We start from the raw sequence: 16,892 nt of genomic DNA on the forward strand, positions 1-16,892 counted from the left end.
GTCACATCTAAATAATTGAGCTGCAGCTTATGTCCAGCACCCCGTATTTTCGGTACCGACTTAAAAATGGTATTCAATGAATTCGATTGCAAAATATTCATTAAAAAGATATACAGATCAAAATCAGATTTTATTTCATTTAAAATTCTAAATTCGTTTCTTTTTTTTTTAGGAAATTACAAAAAATAATTATTTACTGGTTTGTCTGTGAAACACTGGTAAGATTTACATTGTGACACAAAATATTATAAAAATGATATATTATAGAAATCAAATTCACCCCTTTCAAAATCAAGGGTCCACCCCTTAAGGTAAAATATACTTTTGAACTGTGCCGTATATCTGTGGTAGTTAATGCACACCTTAGTTGTGCATTATCCAGATAATAAAACTGTTCGAACAAAGAGATTTTACCAATGTCATGTGTTAACTTGAATTATTGATCGAAGTTGTTTGTCAACAAGTATTTAATGGTTCTTTTCGGTTAAACATTCTCTGAAATTCAAATGGCGCAGAAGATTTAATTAAACTTGACATTGTTTTGAATATGAAGACTAAATGCTGATTAATTGCAAAGAAGATAAATGATTCACAGATGACATGACGATTACAATAGATGCAAATGGACCTAATTATATGTTTGGTTTGTCATTTGTCTATAAATATTAAACATGTTTTACATCGTCAATTTATTAATAAAAAAAGATATTAAAAAAAAAATAATTGTGAAAGTTTCTTAAATCTTACAACTATATATTTACATGTGCGTTGTTGTAGTAAAAAACACCGTTTATAACCCACCGGCCATTACTGTTTATCAGCCATCACCTATTCTATTGATATAAACCAAACAAACAAAGTTCAAAAAAGTATGGTTCAATAGTCTCTGAAAATTTTATAAATAGTTATAGAGTTTATCACGTAATTTTTTTCTTTAAATTCTAAGTTAAGTAAATTATAAACTTAATACGCCGTTGGATTTCAGTGTTTTGATATAAAATGTTTGATTAGGCAAAACGATTATTATCCTTTCATTGTGATTCGAGAGCTTGAAAACGACTAGTTTCTTTATATAAGGGGACGACTATTTGATATTATTGAGGAGGGGGGGGGGGGCAGGAGGACTTGTTTTGAATCGGATATTTATTTTGGTGGATTAAAGGCACAGATAATTTATTTTCTGCACTGTTGAAGCATGATTTTTTTCATTTTCATTTATACAAGGGACTGATTATTCTCACAATTATATTTGAAATATTTGATAACACAATTTCTAAATTATTTTTTTGTTCTTGAATAAATAATACATGTATAGTCAAGTCAGTAAGTACCATTAAATGAGAATCTTTCCTTGTCCTCTGGACATGCTCGAAGTGAATCTTCTGAATTCAAAACTGCATAGATGGCTGTAACTAGCCTTAATTAATAGAATAATGGCAAACACATTTACCGAGCGGAGCGAGGCTTACAAAATTTCGGCGAAGGGTTTGGGGCCCGTGAAGGACACGAGAAGCTTATCAACCTTTAAGACCAGCACTGGATAATGAGTGTGTTGTGTAAAAAGTAAAATAACAAAAATAACGAACTTTAAAATTGAAAGTCCTTATAAAATTAAAGCGTTAACACACCAAACCAATGAAATACAACAGTCATATTCATAATTTGGTACAGGCATTTCCTTATGTAGACAGTGGTTTATCAAACCTGTGTTTATATCGATGTCATCGATTGTTATAACATGTGTGATATTGCAAGTAGCTGGAAATACAAGAAGCTCGATCACTCGTTTATTGTTTCTGACTTGACAACAAATTTTATATATAGCGAAGAATAGGTCCTCACAATTAAGTAGATCAATAAAGTAAAATAGAGTTTTCTATTTTTAGTTTACAAATTTCCAGATATATTTATATTATTTCCTTGTTAAATTGGTAACTAACAACATTTTAAACGCATTATAATGATGATGAAATCTGACTGAAATGAGTGGTAAGACCATATCCGACATTTAATTATCAAATTTATATTGATTTTAAAAAAAAATCTGTCATGTATGCTATAAGAAAGGTACATAATAACAAATAAATATTTTGAACACATTCATTTAGTCCATTTTATAATGATACTAAAATGTTTATTAAGAGTTAATTACAAGTATTGTTATAAAAATACTTTAAAAAACACAATTTTATAAAATTGAACATGAGAAATCAAAAGTTCACTACAAATCTTCTTATTAATAATATCAAAACAAAACCAGAAAGAAGAAAATAAAAAGAATAGAAGAATACAACAAAATGAAAGGAAATTAGAAAATGACAATTAAAACAAATAATTTCAATTTCAAACTCTGTACTTTTGTACTTTTCATTATTAAAAAAAAAATATGACGTAATTTCTCAGTTAACCATTTTCTTTTATATTTTTGTATTCATTTAAATACCAATATTATAAGGTCAAGGACATCTTTTTTTTAAAGTAACTGTAGTTCACACGGTGCCGAATTAGTTTAAAATACTTATATATTTTTGCATTGCTTATCATTTCTTTGGCCATTCAGGCACCGAGCAAATATTTTATGATTGAGTGTGAGCATTGGCCATTGGGGGTTGGGTGGGTGTAAAAAGTAAAATCACAAAAATTCTAAACCTAGAGGAAAATCTAATCTGAAAGTCCATAACTACATGGCAAAATCAAATAACAAAACACATCAAAAACGAAAATAAGAATTTATCATGTTCTCGATCCTTTTAAATAAAAGAAAAGCTATGAATTCGAAAAATATGTGATTTACTACTTTTTCATTGTTTTATAGGAAAGGGACTTCACTTACAAATTGGGGGAACGGCAGTCAGTATTGTCAAAGGAGATATAGTTACACAAGAGGTACGATTTACCGAAAATAAAACGGAGAATAGAAATAGGGAGTGTGTCAAAGAGGCAACAACCCGATCAAAGAGCAAAAAAAGATCGACTTAACTTCTCCATACGATGCTTTCCTTCGTGATATTCCATTCTGTAAGTCGTTAGTGCCCGATTCTTAATACAATCAAGTTTGATAAGCATTGGTTCGTTCCATTTTCTTTAAAATGCGTCTCTATAATTGAGATTGCGTGTGCTCACGCTACCTGTTTCGATTCTGTATTCATGCCGAATTACCCTGTGTCATAAGCCATACATATAATATAAAATTGAGAACCGAAATAACGAATGTTACAAAAAGACAAAAAATTCTACCAAAGAGCAGAAAACAGCTCAAGGCCATCAATGAGTCTTCAACGCAGACAGAAAAACCCGCACCCAGGCGCGTAGCTCCCTATACGCCAACACGCAGTTGCGTGCACATCGGTTCGGCATGCCAAAAAAAATATTGCAAAATTAAAAAATTATAAATCAAATTTTACACCATGTTGCCACTTTTTTGATTGATGAAATGTCATTAAATAACGGCATTTGGTTTCAAAATAGAAGTTTTATTGGAGATCATGCATGACAAATCGGACACTGTAACTTGTATCTTTTACAAGATTTGAATTTGTTATACTCAGTCTAATACATGTAGTTTCGGAGCACATTTTACAGACGAGTACGGTTTATCTGTTTGGAATGAGATGTACCAATCGTCATTAGCTTTAAACCCTTCGATATCGTTGAAACTAGGCCACGGCGATGTGTTCGAGGGAATACCAGAGCCACTCATCCTGCAAACACGCCAAAACAGTATTGGAAAGTCTCATTTTATTTTGCGTTGATAGACCATATGATAATGGAACTGGAGAGTGGAGTCGCGTCTAGTATAATCAGAAAATCGCTTCTTAGTGCCGTATCTGCTTCCTCGTGTTGTAGGAAATATAACAAACGAGCAAATCTCAACATTGTGTGAGACATACGAAACTGACCTGGTATGTAATTTTGACGAATTCAATTGGGAGGTCGCTCGATGGCAAACACGTACACTGGTTTATAACATCTCGCGAGTGCTACCGTGGTGATCTATCAGTGTACTATGTCTGTTGAAATCTAATGTACGATCAATGAACAATGACAGGTTATCATCGCTAGCATTACTGCATATTCAACGATATTTCAGTGTGGATACCGACAAATAAATAGAGAGGCTCGTTTCTGCCTAGACCCGAAGAGCAGATTTTGGACAATTTTGAGAAAATTCTGTATCAGAAAAATGTGTAGTTTATGTTTTCAATTAACCATGATTTACTTTATTCAGAAGCTTTATGAATAGTTTTACATTCATAAATTGTTTATAAGTCCTATCTACATGTAGCTCCTCTTGCAACTGTCCTATGACCAAAAGCCGAAAAAAAAACATTTTCCTGCATAAAAGGGTCCCAAAAATAGTAGGTGCTTGCACATCGTTTCTTTCTAGCTACGCCCCTGGCACCTGGGGTCAAACTTCAACTGGACACCAAATAAAAATGTGTACTTATTTCAGTAAAAATTGACTTCACACTAAACTCCGAAAAATATAAATAATCTAAAAATAAAAAAAAACAACATGTAAGACTTTAAAAACCAGAGGCAATTATAGACAAACATAAATTCATTAGAACAGCCGTTTCCGTTTCAAGCAAAAGTTGGCTGCAGGATTCTTATGAATTAAATAGAAGCCATCCCTTCGAATGTATATTGAACACAATGATTGTATTGAATGTACGGGTTCCGCTTTTTCCATAGATAATCAGATAAATGTTCCACGTGTCTTGACCAAAATGCCATTAACCCCTTATCGTTTGCTACTAATCAACTGAAATTAACGTGCCATGGACAGCATCACCGGTTGAATAGACTCTAGAAGAACAATACAAATACTCATGAGCACTTGTTACTCTGTTTGATTCTTTTTTCTAAACATTCACTTTTCTGTCAAGGGATTTGTGAACTCAGTCTTTTATTATGCCTTTCCGTCCTTGCCGTTAGCCATGGTGTTGTCCGTTTTAAAGTCATTCGAAATATGGATTGAAAAAATGCAATAAGTTTGCTTCATTTTCAGATTGATGTTATAGTGAATACTACGAATGCAGAGTTAAATCTTAACAATGCAGGCCCTTCTTCTAAAGCAATTTTAGCAGCCGCCGGAAACAGTATTCAACAAGAGTGTAATACTAATTTTCGCTCTAAAATCAATCCCGGTGATGTGGCTGTCACAGGATCCGGATATTTGAAATGTGAAAATATTTTTCATATCTACATTCCAATATATAAAAGTCCAGAAGACGAAAAGGTTCGTATTTAAAAGAACGTTTAATGTTATTACATTTCACCAATAAAAACTTACCGCCACGAAATATCACAATATTGCTGAAAATGGCGTTAAACACGATGACCATCATTAAATTAATCAATAATAATGACGATTTTAGTACCATATGAATGCTACTTCATCAATCATAATTATATATTTAGTCTGCCACTCATTGTGAACAATCAGAATTCTGAACTCGTAAAGGTGAACATATACATGTAATTTAGAATACAAACAAAATTGATATAAATTTCGAATTTGTAACTGTACTTAACCGTTAAACACATAAGATCAACAACAAAAATTGTCTGAGCTAGTGTTTCAATTAATTATATAAAACATCTAATGAAGAAATAATAGATCTTCAATTAATTTAAGGTTTGGAATATTTTAAGCTTAGCATATACATGTACATATATGCATTTTGTTAAGACACTCCTCTATTGTTGAAACCATATGCACGTATTGACCTCTTCATGGTTTTGTTCATTTGCTTCGTTGTGTTGCTTTCGTACCCCGTGTATTCTTATCTATCTCTTCAATTTTTCCTGAAATATAATACATTAATACTAATATTCTGTTAAAGAATATACATGCAGCCATATATGAATGTCTGAAGGAGACTGACAGATTGAGTTTGCAGTCCATTTCCTTTCCCGCTCTTGGAACTGGTGGACTGAATTATGAACCAAATTTTGTAGTAAACTCACTGTTTGATACTGTAAAAAGATACAATGTGCAGAACCCGTCGACAAACATAGAATTGGTTGTATGTGTTGTTTACCAAGATCAAATGTATCAGGTATTATTCATGAGATAAATTAAATATCCTTAATTTTGACTTTATATAAAAAAAGAAGATGTGGTATGATTGTCAATGAGACAACTATCCACAAAAGACCAAAATGACACAAACATTAACAATTATAGGTCTTTGTGTCATTTTTGACAACCGCCCGAAATCAACATATTCCAATTACTATTACTTATCTCATTTCATTGCTTCACACTTTAATATAAATAGCATATCTTTAGTCTTCTTCTTCTTGTCGTTCGCCTTTGCACTTGCATGTCAGTCTTCTCAACGAATTTGGTGGTCTTCTGTAGGGCATTCACTGGTCCGTATAGTTTCTCTTTGGGTAGTGTTTCTGTGTGCCATATCTTATTTCTCAATGACTGATGGATCATGCTGTAAGAGGTGTGTCGTATCCTGTTCTGCTTTCCACAAGGACACATTGGAGATAGAACATCCTTCATGACTTTGTGTAGATGTTGGTTGAGTCTGTTGTATCCTGTCCTCAGTCAAAATATAGTGGTTTGTTCAGATCTTGTTAGCTGATGGTAACTGTCTTGTTGCTGTGGAGTGTTGAACAGAGATTTGATGATAGGCTTCATCTCTGTGAAGCAGACTGGATGTTCTTCCTGTTGTTGTTCAGCACCATACTTTGCTTATGTATCGGCGTGTTTATTACCCCAAACTCCACAGTGTGAAGGGATCCACTGAGGTACTATTGTCAGACTTTTGATGTTGTATAAAGCTTTTTGGAAATGAGATAGCTTGTCGTTTTTCAAAGCTTGTGGCACAGAGGAATACTTCTCGAGTTGTGTTATCGATTTTGGTTTTTGATCGAGTGTAGTATGGTTAACTTTGTAGTTTGAACGATGCAGGCCTGTTGGTAGTGCCTCTGATTGTTGCTATCCATAGGGATACTTAATGTATATACCAGCCTCTCCTTTTGTTGTGGCATTTGTGCCTGACCTATCTGTATACTAGTATACTGTTTCCCATGTTTCTTGAAGCACACTCATTGTCAGTGTTTCCTTTACATTGCTAGTCTGTTCATTTTTGGTTGTAATGAGCGGAACTGAGGTCTGAATGGTGACATTTCCAAGTTTATCTTCACACGGCTTTTTATTCATTGTGAAGTTGGGGATTCGATATACTTAGGTATGCCTGGTGCTTTCTTTGTTATGCTCTTGTCTGTAATGTAAAGCTGAATCTTTTGAGTCTGCCTGATGAGAGTTGTTTCAGTCTTATATTCATGTGGTGGTCTTGTGAACACTGCAATTACATCTTTAGAAATTATTTATCTATTTATTTATTGTTTTCTTTTCTTTTTTTCATTTCTTTCCTTTACTTTTTCTTTGGTATTCTGTTTTCGTTCTCTGTTTTGTTTTCTTTCTTTTTTTCAAGTTAACACATTTCTATTTCTAATATTCTTCCCTTTTGTATTGTTTGTTTAGAGCACTTTTGGGGAGTAAATTTTTTCCTCGGCCTGTCTACACTTTGGTTCATTTTAGTTTTGCATAGGAATTAAAGGGTATATATCCTTGTTTTTTTTTTTAAATCACCACCATCATTAATGACTATGAAAAAGATAAACACAAAATACATGTATTTCTTCGTACTTTTCAGACATTTGTGGCAGCTGCGAGAGAAAGAGCAAGACGAAAAGGTATATTTGTTTTACATTTGTGTACCAAAAGGTATTAAAACCTTTTTCTGCATAGGCAAGGTAAATAACGATCACATTGCAATGTGTTAACGAATCTAATTAAATTGTAGCATTAATTATTTGTTCTCACTCGGTTGCATCCAAAAAATGCTAAAATTAAGAAACCCTCTAAAATTAATGATTCATATATTTCTAATTATTCTTTATTCTAAACAACGTATTTGCATTCACTCAAATACCGTTTTAGTTCTTAAACTCAGAAATGACCTGAGTGATCCAGTTACAAAACAATATACGATTTATTGTTACACTCAATATAATATCTGCTAAAATACGGAAACAAAATGGAGTAGAATGATTTTACACAGTCTAGTAATTTTGGGGCCCTTTATAGCTTTTTGTTCGGATGGGCTCCGTGTTGAAGGCCGAACATTGACCTATAATGGTTTACTTTTTTAAAAATTGTTATTTTGATGGAGAGTTGTATCATTGGCACTCACACCACATCTTCCTATATCTAGAAAATCTAAAAGAATATATGACTATACATTGGAGTAGCATACAACTATATAAATAAAGGAATGAATAATTAAGACCTTCCGTCTACCTAAACATTTACCATTTAATATTACAGGAAATGAGGCTAATAAGACCACATTGAAAATCTCTGGAAGTACGAAAATTGGAAATAGTCATATAAAAGTATCAGTAGGAGATCTAACACAGGAGCAGGTAAACATGACTTCAATTTTTTTGGTATTTATTATCAAAGTGATTTTATCTTAATTAATAGATAATCTCATCATAGATACCAGAATTACAATTTATATTTACGCCAGACGCGCGTTTTGTTTGCAAAAGACTCATCAGTGACGCTCGAATCAAAAATTGTTAAAAGGCAATACTGTCGGGGTGTACTCTTGTGCCTATTAACTTGTTATGTTTGGTCCTTCTTCAATGAACGAATTGTATTTTAATTATTATATTCACTTGAAATTGTATGAAACGACCTTAAGTGTTCGGTATCCCAATCAAATTTAAATTTCAAATTGACAAAACTATCAGTAAATTAATTAAAAACAGAAGACATTTCATCTACAACAAGACATACATGTAAATTAACAGACAACAGGGTTATACACAGGTCCTAAATGTAAATTTCCTACCAAACTCTTCTTTACAGGTAGACGTTCTAGTACACACATGTTCACATTCGCTGCAGCTTAAAAACACGTCCAGACTTGCAACAGAAATATTAAATACCGCAGGGCGGAACATACAAACGGAACTCGATAATAATTATCCAAATGGCTTGAAAAATGGTGAATTTGCTGTCACAAATGGATATGGATTGAGTTGTAAAAAAGTATACCACGGAAAAGTACTAGATTTTACTGCAAATGGCAGGAATGATCGACCAGAAAAAGTGAGTAAAACAATTAGCTATTAATTAATTATGACTTTTGTCTCGCATGCAATGAAAATCGCGGAATTGAAGACATGGGATCACAATTCCCCCGCATCGTCTACGGCGTAAATTATTTGTATTAGGCTAAGGTTTATGTTCAGGAGGTAGAAGCCATGGATACTTTATACCTTGTTAACATATGGCATGGTACGTAGTGTCTTGAAAAGTTGCACATGACTTTCTGGTAGATTGAACCTACTTGAACCGCTTTTTCATTGTTCTTTAGTCAATGTTAAGTGTTCATGGTTGAGTTAGTTTTTCTCAGATACGATAAGTAAGCAGTAAACTATGTTTTGTGAATGGAATAATTTCATTATCTACATGTCATCTGGCAGAGTTCATATGGCCTTGACCTCATTTTATGGTTGACCCCGATTTCCTTTACATGAACCTTTGATACTGTGTGGTGTGTTTTTTGAAACATTTTTTATACCCTCGTATTACAGACTTTCAACTTGAATTTAATCATGAAAAGTAAAGCAGCTGAGATATGTCTGAGTGTACACTCTTGAGTTTTTTTCTGAAATATATGTATGTCTTGATCTATTTAAATCAAGTGACTCAATTCATATGCTTATCATGCTCTCGCCATTGTTGCCCTATTAGCATTTGTAACTCACATATATATTTCTCAATTCATTTTACAGATTTTACTCACATTTATAACAAGGTGCCTCACAGAAGCGAACAAATACGGATCTAAAAGTATTGCATTTCCAGCACTAGGTACAGGAATCCTAAAGTTTCCGTCTGATATTGCAGCCTCTATTTTTATAAAAGCAATTAAAGACTTTATTTCTAAACATCCTCGAACATCGACCACTGACATTAGAGTTGTTGTATTTGGAGGGAATCCGTCCTGGTCGAGCATCCAAAAGGTAATATTGTGTAAAATGTTTAATGAAAAACACTTTTGAATGTCCTAGTATATCGCCTCTCTTTTATTATGAATAAAGTTGCCTAACATTTTATCAAATCTTTGTTGTTGACTGAAATTTCTAAAAAGAATTATATCGGGACAACATTAACGTTTGTATTGTATAAAAAAGTAGGCGTAATATGACATTCATACGAATGTTTGATTCAAATCGGATAGGGTAAAGATGTTCGTCCCTTCTCTGCTAGAATCTTCCTTCTTGAATGTTATTTCTGAAGCTCAACACTAAAATAAGTTAAAAAAACATGTTGAAATTTAATTGATTATATAACTACTGTTACTGTTGAATCAATACTTTTATGAACAATATTTTGTGTCTTTAAGGCTTATAGAAATGAACTGTCAACAGACCGAGGTAAGTTTATATTTAATATGTGATACTTTAAAACATGTATATGCACAATAATGTTAATATGGTAAATATAAACAATCTGGTTTCAAAGCAATATGGCTTAACGAATAAAGATGATGATCTCACATTGGTGTGATTTTTTCATTAAAAAAAACAAACAAAACGCCTCTGAGTGCTGGAATTTCTCGTTACATTGAAGACCTGTTGGTTACCTTTTGCTGTTGTTTTTTCTATGGTCGGGTTGTTGTCTCTTTGATACATTTACCATTTCCATTCTCAATTTTAAAGGATGTAGCTTAATATTTGGGAAATTAAAAAGTTTTGTAAACGAGTCAGTGAGGTTTATGTCTGTATCAAATTCATACTGCTAAACTAAACTAAACATGGTGTGTGTTGATTTACTTTTTTCAAACAGAAATTTTATTATACATATACATTGCAGCATTTCCGTGCTCAAATTTTCTTTCCATGGCTGTTCCAAAGAGAGGAACAAAGGCTTACTTTCGTTATAAATACAATGAAAACCCTCGGCCGCCTACTAATTGGAGTCATTTCACGTGCGATAAAACAATTAAGGACTGGATTTCAATGCAAGGCGCCAATCATTATAAGCTCGTTAAACCCGATCAAAGAATTTCAGACGACATCGAGCATCTATTCCTGAGCACAATTCAACTTGACGGGGCTGAAGTAGTCTCTGTTATGAGAAATGAAAATTTAAAACTATATGAAGAATACTTTCAAGAGTGTCAAAGATTGTACAGTAGAGCTATTGCAACTGGACCATGTAAGTCTCTAGCCAATACACCTGGATCCAGGGGACCATCTCTAACAATGCAGTATGCCAACCGACAAATTGCAAACCTATTAGACTCGGACTTAAACGAGGTTTATCTCTTCCATGGAACAAAGAAGGATAGAGTAAATGTTCTTCTTCACAATGGATTCGATCTAAGATTGGCAGCTATGAATTTTAAATCTCTTTGGCTTGGAGCTGGTGTCTACGCGGCAGAAGAGGCTAACTTATCTGCCCAGTATACAGGTATTCAGCTAATAAATATTTCTTAAATAAAAATGGACAGATGATACCAAAAAAACAAACAAAACTCAATGAGACACCAATAAAAAAATGGCATAAACGATAAATAACGAAAATACAAATTACAAGATAACACCAGTCTACAAAACACAACACAGATAAGACTGATTGACATGTATAAAACAAACAAAAACATGGGTGATCTCAGATGTCCTGTATGACAGAAGTCGAGGCTTCGCAAATTTCGTCAGGCAATAAATCCCGGAATTAATGCGTAAGTTCAAATTATTTAGACCGTTGGTTTTCTCGTTTGAATGGTTTTACACTAGTATTTTCTGGGCCCTACATAGCTTGTTGTTCGATGTGAGCCAAGACTCCGTGTTGAAGGCCGTACATTGACCTATAATGGTTTACTTTTATAAATTGTTATTTTGATGGAGAGTTGTCTCATAGGCACTCACACCATATTTTCATAAATATCTAAGTCTACTGACACCTAAGAATATACAATATAAAAAGTCATCCAACTTGTGATAAAGCTACTATTAATGGATCTCAATGAGGATTTTTTTATTTAATACCAACATGACCAATGCAAAATCTGTTCTGTCTTAAGATAGACAGTAACTCAAAACCAAATTCATATATTTATTCCGAAATTGCTTTATATCTTACAGAAAGAAATGGAGTATGTACAATTTTTGTTATGAGAGTGTGTTTGGGTGATGTCTTTACAACGAAAACACACATGACTGATTTGAAAAGACCTCCTTGCAAATCCTTCTGTAATGGCATTTGCACTCAACATAAAGAATTTTTCGATTCTGTTGTTGGAGAGTTTCCCCAAAGAGAATTTGTTGTGTATGATGATGCAAAATGTTATCCTGAATATGTGATACAGTACCAAGTGGTGCAAAGTCCTCCGGACCCAAAGGGTGGATATTACTAACAGCTTATGCAGCATATTTGATATTATTTGAACGCGTTTTTAATATTCTATAATATATATAATTGCTTTGAAGTTTTTGTGTGTTTATTTATGTATTTTGAAGGATAAGATTGATGTAAAAGGCTTTTCAGATTTTCAAAAGAAATATTAATGATAAAATGATGCAATGGTTAATATGTAAGTGTATATTCGACAATTAAGTGGTCGAGTTCAAATGTAAACTTAAAAATAGAGATTGCTAAATCAATTTTGTACATGTTATTAAAGTACTTGTTTTGTTTCATATAATAAAAACAAATTACATTTCCTCCCTCAAACGACGGATATTTCATAAATTCGGGTTTACAGTTGAGTTATGTTATGTATAGAAATCTTCATAGTTTACATATACATGCAGTTATATATAAATATATTCGGCGTCAATAAAATAGAATTTCTCCTCTGAAAGTAACTGAACTCATTAATTAACAGAATTTGGTTTCAATTATAATTTGGATATATGTCGAGTATTAGAAATTGCGACCGATAACCCTGCTGGTCAAACAACCTGACTGACTTTATAAAAATAGAACATAGGAGTAAAATGCAAAAATACATTTATAAGGTCTGAAATGACAACTTTTTTTCTTAATTTTTCCTTCTCATTTTTGCTTTTTAAAAACTGAAAAAAAGATAGGGAGAAGCTTTAAAATCAAATATTGATTAACAAAACAATTAAGAAATTAGATAGGCAAACATGAAATTGTCAACTTTCTTCTTTTGTAAATGATTATTGGCCAAAAACAATAAAATATAAAAAAAAAAAGTACCGGGAATCCGTATAGTGAAAAATCATCAGCAATGCAAGTGGAGACTTAACAGATTTTCATCATGAATACTACTTTATTTTACAATGTGAGAAAGTGTTTCCTTTGTTGACAATAAAGCTAGACCTAGTTCGGCGACACAGGCTCTTATGAGAATCTATTTTCCTTATAAAGATACAACATTGATGTTTTCATAATAATTTCGTCGTCTTTAAATCAAATGGCGTATATTATTAAGATGTCTATATAAAAAAACGACATCATGACTACATGTGCTCTTCATAACATCGTTATACCATTTTGGCGTCAAATTTCTAGTAAAAAATACAAAAATCTTGATTTGAAATGCAACTTGGGTAAATCATTAATCAAACGGAATACAAAAGGATGTCGAATGAAGGGATTTGCAGAAAACGTAACAATGACACAACAACAGAATCATGATGACCTCTGTTGTATGTTGTTCGTCCCTGAACGAGAATAGTATTATAATAGATGATGGAAGCAGTCAAAGTGTTAGCAACTCGATTGAAGAGCAGAAAACGGCTCGAGGCCAATAATGGATCTTCAATGCAGCGAGAAACTACTGCACCTGGTTGCAAAATTGAGTTGACTTCAAAACAATAATGTACACAAGTTCATCGAAATTGATGCCACACTTAACCCCGAAACATACAAATGAACCAAACTTTTGAAATACTGATAACTAACAAAGAGTTACTAGTACTTCGAACAGAAGCAAAATGCGGAGGGTAACTCGCGGTTTTTCAGATCTCAGCCCATCCCATTACATATATATTGTCAAAAGCACAGTTAATTCTATTTAAAAGAATTTTGAGTCCAAAACTAAGCAAAATGACAGTGATGAAAATAGGCAAAAAGGGACTACTATATGTTACTGACATGCCAGAATTCAATTAATCTCATTGAAGCATTATTTCTTCGTCGTATTGATATCAGAAACAGCCCCTTATGTTTTTGTGGAGTAGCAGAAATATTACTAAATTAGTGCCTATGAAGCTTTTTAAAGTGATTTCATGATAATGACAATTGAGGAAAAACAATATTTGAAATTTAAAATATTGATAATAAAAATATGAATCTCTTGAAAATTGTTTTGTGAAAAGTTATTTCTATTTAATTTCCTTTTTTCACATACATTAAGCAATATTTTACCTTTCCTCCACATTCAAAACTATGTCTTCTGTGCATGTCATTAAAGAAACTTCGAAGAAGTGTTTTATTTGCAGTCAAAATACATTTTTTATTTGTTTATATCTCAAAACTATTCATTTGTATTTTTAAGTTACAATGTTTATGTCTATTATAGTTCACTCACATGAAGCTATGTGTCTATCAGTGATAGCTTGAATGGACGTATCTTTATCAATTTCGTAAATTCAGAAGTTAAGATGTATATTTTTTGTAAAGGTTAAGTTAAATGAATCAAAGGCTCGAACTAGCAATTTGATTAATCCACCATTTGAAAATTTTTAATCTCAAATTCTGAAATCTCCAAGATAATAACCAAACACAAAGTGAGCACAAATAAACCAATGCTAGGGAGTCGTCTAAATCTTACAATGACATGTATTTTTATTTCTAAGAGTTGAAGGCCTTACTTGGTCGTTGAGATTAAAACATCAATGAAAACGGTGTTCTTTTGTTTTTTTGTGTTTTTGTTGTACACATATTGATATTGTGTCGAAGATGGATACAAATGTACCAATATCCATTATTGAATATTCATGCTAGCAAATAGTTGCTTATTATTTGTTATAAATAGTTTTGTTAATTGAGATTTAAACAACATCAACTTATTATTATACTCACAAATATTAAAGAAAAAATGAGGAATATTAAAAAAGAAATAGGATATTAGGAAACAATTTAATTTTGGTTAATTGCGAGATTTTAATTATTTATAATTTGGTGTGAAAAAATCGATGTAGCTTATTAAATAAAAGTAACAATAATGATTTTAGAATTAGAAAAAAAACACTAGTCAAGCTGTTCAAATCCTGGGTATGTTTTAATTTTGTATTTTTACCAAGATGACCTGTAGGTTTTAAAGACAAATTAAAACAATAAAAACAAACACACTATTAAAAGAACTGAACGCATGTATAAACTAAACAAGAAGTTGAAGATAATAAATGTATATTTAAACTTTATATTGCAAAATGACTGAAAACGATTTGAAAAAAAATAGTAAGACGAAAAAGAAAAAACAATTCACAAAACACTGCAGATCAAACTTAAGACAAATCAAAATAAGCACCACTAAGAGAACCTCCGGTGCATCAGAAGTGTATAAAAAAAAACTGTCTTCTAGCTATAACACCAAGTTTAATCTGCATAGAAAGTTTTGGGGATAAAAATTAAAAAAACAAGAACAACAAATATTTAAATCAATTTCGAGAGTTAAACGTTTCCTGTATTTCATAGAGCTGTATTAAGGGAGTTCGCTTCGCAGTTTCAAAACAATTAGCTTTTCAAAACACAATTTTATATTAATAGGGGATTAATACAGTAATCAAAAGAGCAAAAATATATTTTGGTCTATATGCTGGTTTTCGAGAGATATTCTCTCTTGACTTTTCATGGCTTTATCATTGACAAGTTTTTGTTCTTAAAAAACTATTTTTAGTTAAATAAAAATAATCAAAATTTTATAAGACTTTTACAGATGGCTTATCAATATACATGTAAAAGATGCATAAAAAGAAAAAAAATAGGGAACAATGGGCAAATTTCTTAAAGGCATTCAAATGGATAAACCACAGAATTCCGTAAATCTGACAAAAATTCCAAACAATGACAAGCAAACATCCTTAAATCAACATTGGTTTTGGATGAATGATCTTGATCATCTACATTTAAACTATTCTCTTATTTTCGATAAGAATCAAGTACCAATATGTAATGTCGATCAATTGTTGTTCAGCAGACATTTATTATTCATTTAGTTTTGTTACTTTGTGTGTGTGAGTAGGTTGGCCACTGTCCCCTTGAAATGTCCATTTATAGAGGTATTAACATAAAAATGGTAAAATATACAAGGATGGAAATGTTGAATGCTAGACCGGTGTTATGTCCCACAAAGAGTCATCAGTGCTGCTCGAATTTTACAGAGTACTGTTACAGAATTGACGGTTGTTGACAATACGACAATTATAAACGATATTTATATTTTGGTTGAATTTGCCAAATAAAGAAGAATTATGCTTTTATACTCTTATGATAGTTCACAAAAGGTTGAAAATGAAGAACAGCAATACAATTACCCAGTGTTTTGATCACGGAAATACCTTTTGTTCAATTTAATACTAGTATACTTTTATGACGCTTTGAAACTGTGATAGAACGTGTACTCATTTCTGTTCAAATCACATTTAATAATTTCATACAGTTATCAAAAGAAACAAACTTATAATTCAATACGACAGACGCCAGACGCGCGTTTCGTCTACATAAGAACCATCAGTGACGCTCAGATTAAAATGGTTATCAAGCAAAACCAGTACCAAACTGAAGAGCATTGGGGACACAAGATTCCGAAATGATGTGCTAATACGGCTAAGGTAAGCTATGCTTGTGACAAAAAAGTATTTCGTAAAAA

General features: G+C 32.2%; 1 protein-coding gene across 1 annotated transcript; it reads left to right on the forward strand.

Annotated features, from left to right (window-relative positions):
- Positions 1 to 4,656: 4,656 nt before the first annotated feature.
- LOC134726392 (uncharacterized) lies at positions 4,657 to 12,873 on the forward strand. Its single transcript, XM_063590792.1, has 10 exons — positions 4,657 to 4,671; positions 5,012 to 5,242; positions 5,850 to 6,065; positions 7,680 to 7,719; positions 8,354 to 8,451; positions 8,903 to 9,145; positions 9,835 to 10,065; positions 10,449 to 10,479; positions 10,919 to 11,518; positions 12,193 to 12,873. The coding sequence occupies exons 1-10, from the start codon at positions 4,657 to 4,659 to the stop codon at positions 12,462 to 12,464; spliced, it is 1,977 nt and encodes a 658-aa protein (XP_063446862.1). The 3' UTR covers positions 12,465 to 12,873.
- Positions 12,874 to 16,892: the final 4,019 nt, after the last annotated feature.

Source organism: Mytilus trossulus, chromosome 7 (assembly GCF_036588685.1).
Source record: "Mytilus trossulus isolate FHL-02 chromosome 7, PNRI_Mtr1.1.1.hap1, whole genome shotgun sequence".
In the NCBI taxonomy this organism is placed as follows: Eukaryota; Metazoa; Mollusca; class Bivalvia; order Mytilida; family Mytilidae; genus Mytilus; species Mytilus trossulus.

Bases quoted from the DNA above. Each gene is read 5' to 3' on its own strand.
- LOC134726392 (XM_063590792.1), top strand. The intron at 8,452-8,902 runs GTAAACATGACT...TCTTCTTTACAG, and splicing joins GAGATCTAACACAGGAGCAG to GTAGACGTTCTAGTACACAC. The intron at 10,066-10,448 runs GTAATATTGTGT...TGTGTCTTTAAG, and splicing joins CCTGGTCGAGCATCCAAAAG to GCTTATAGAAATGAACTGTC.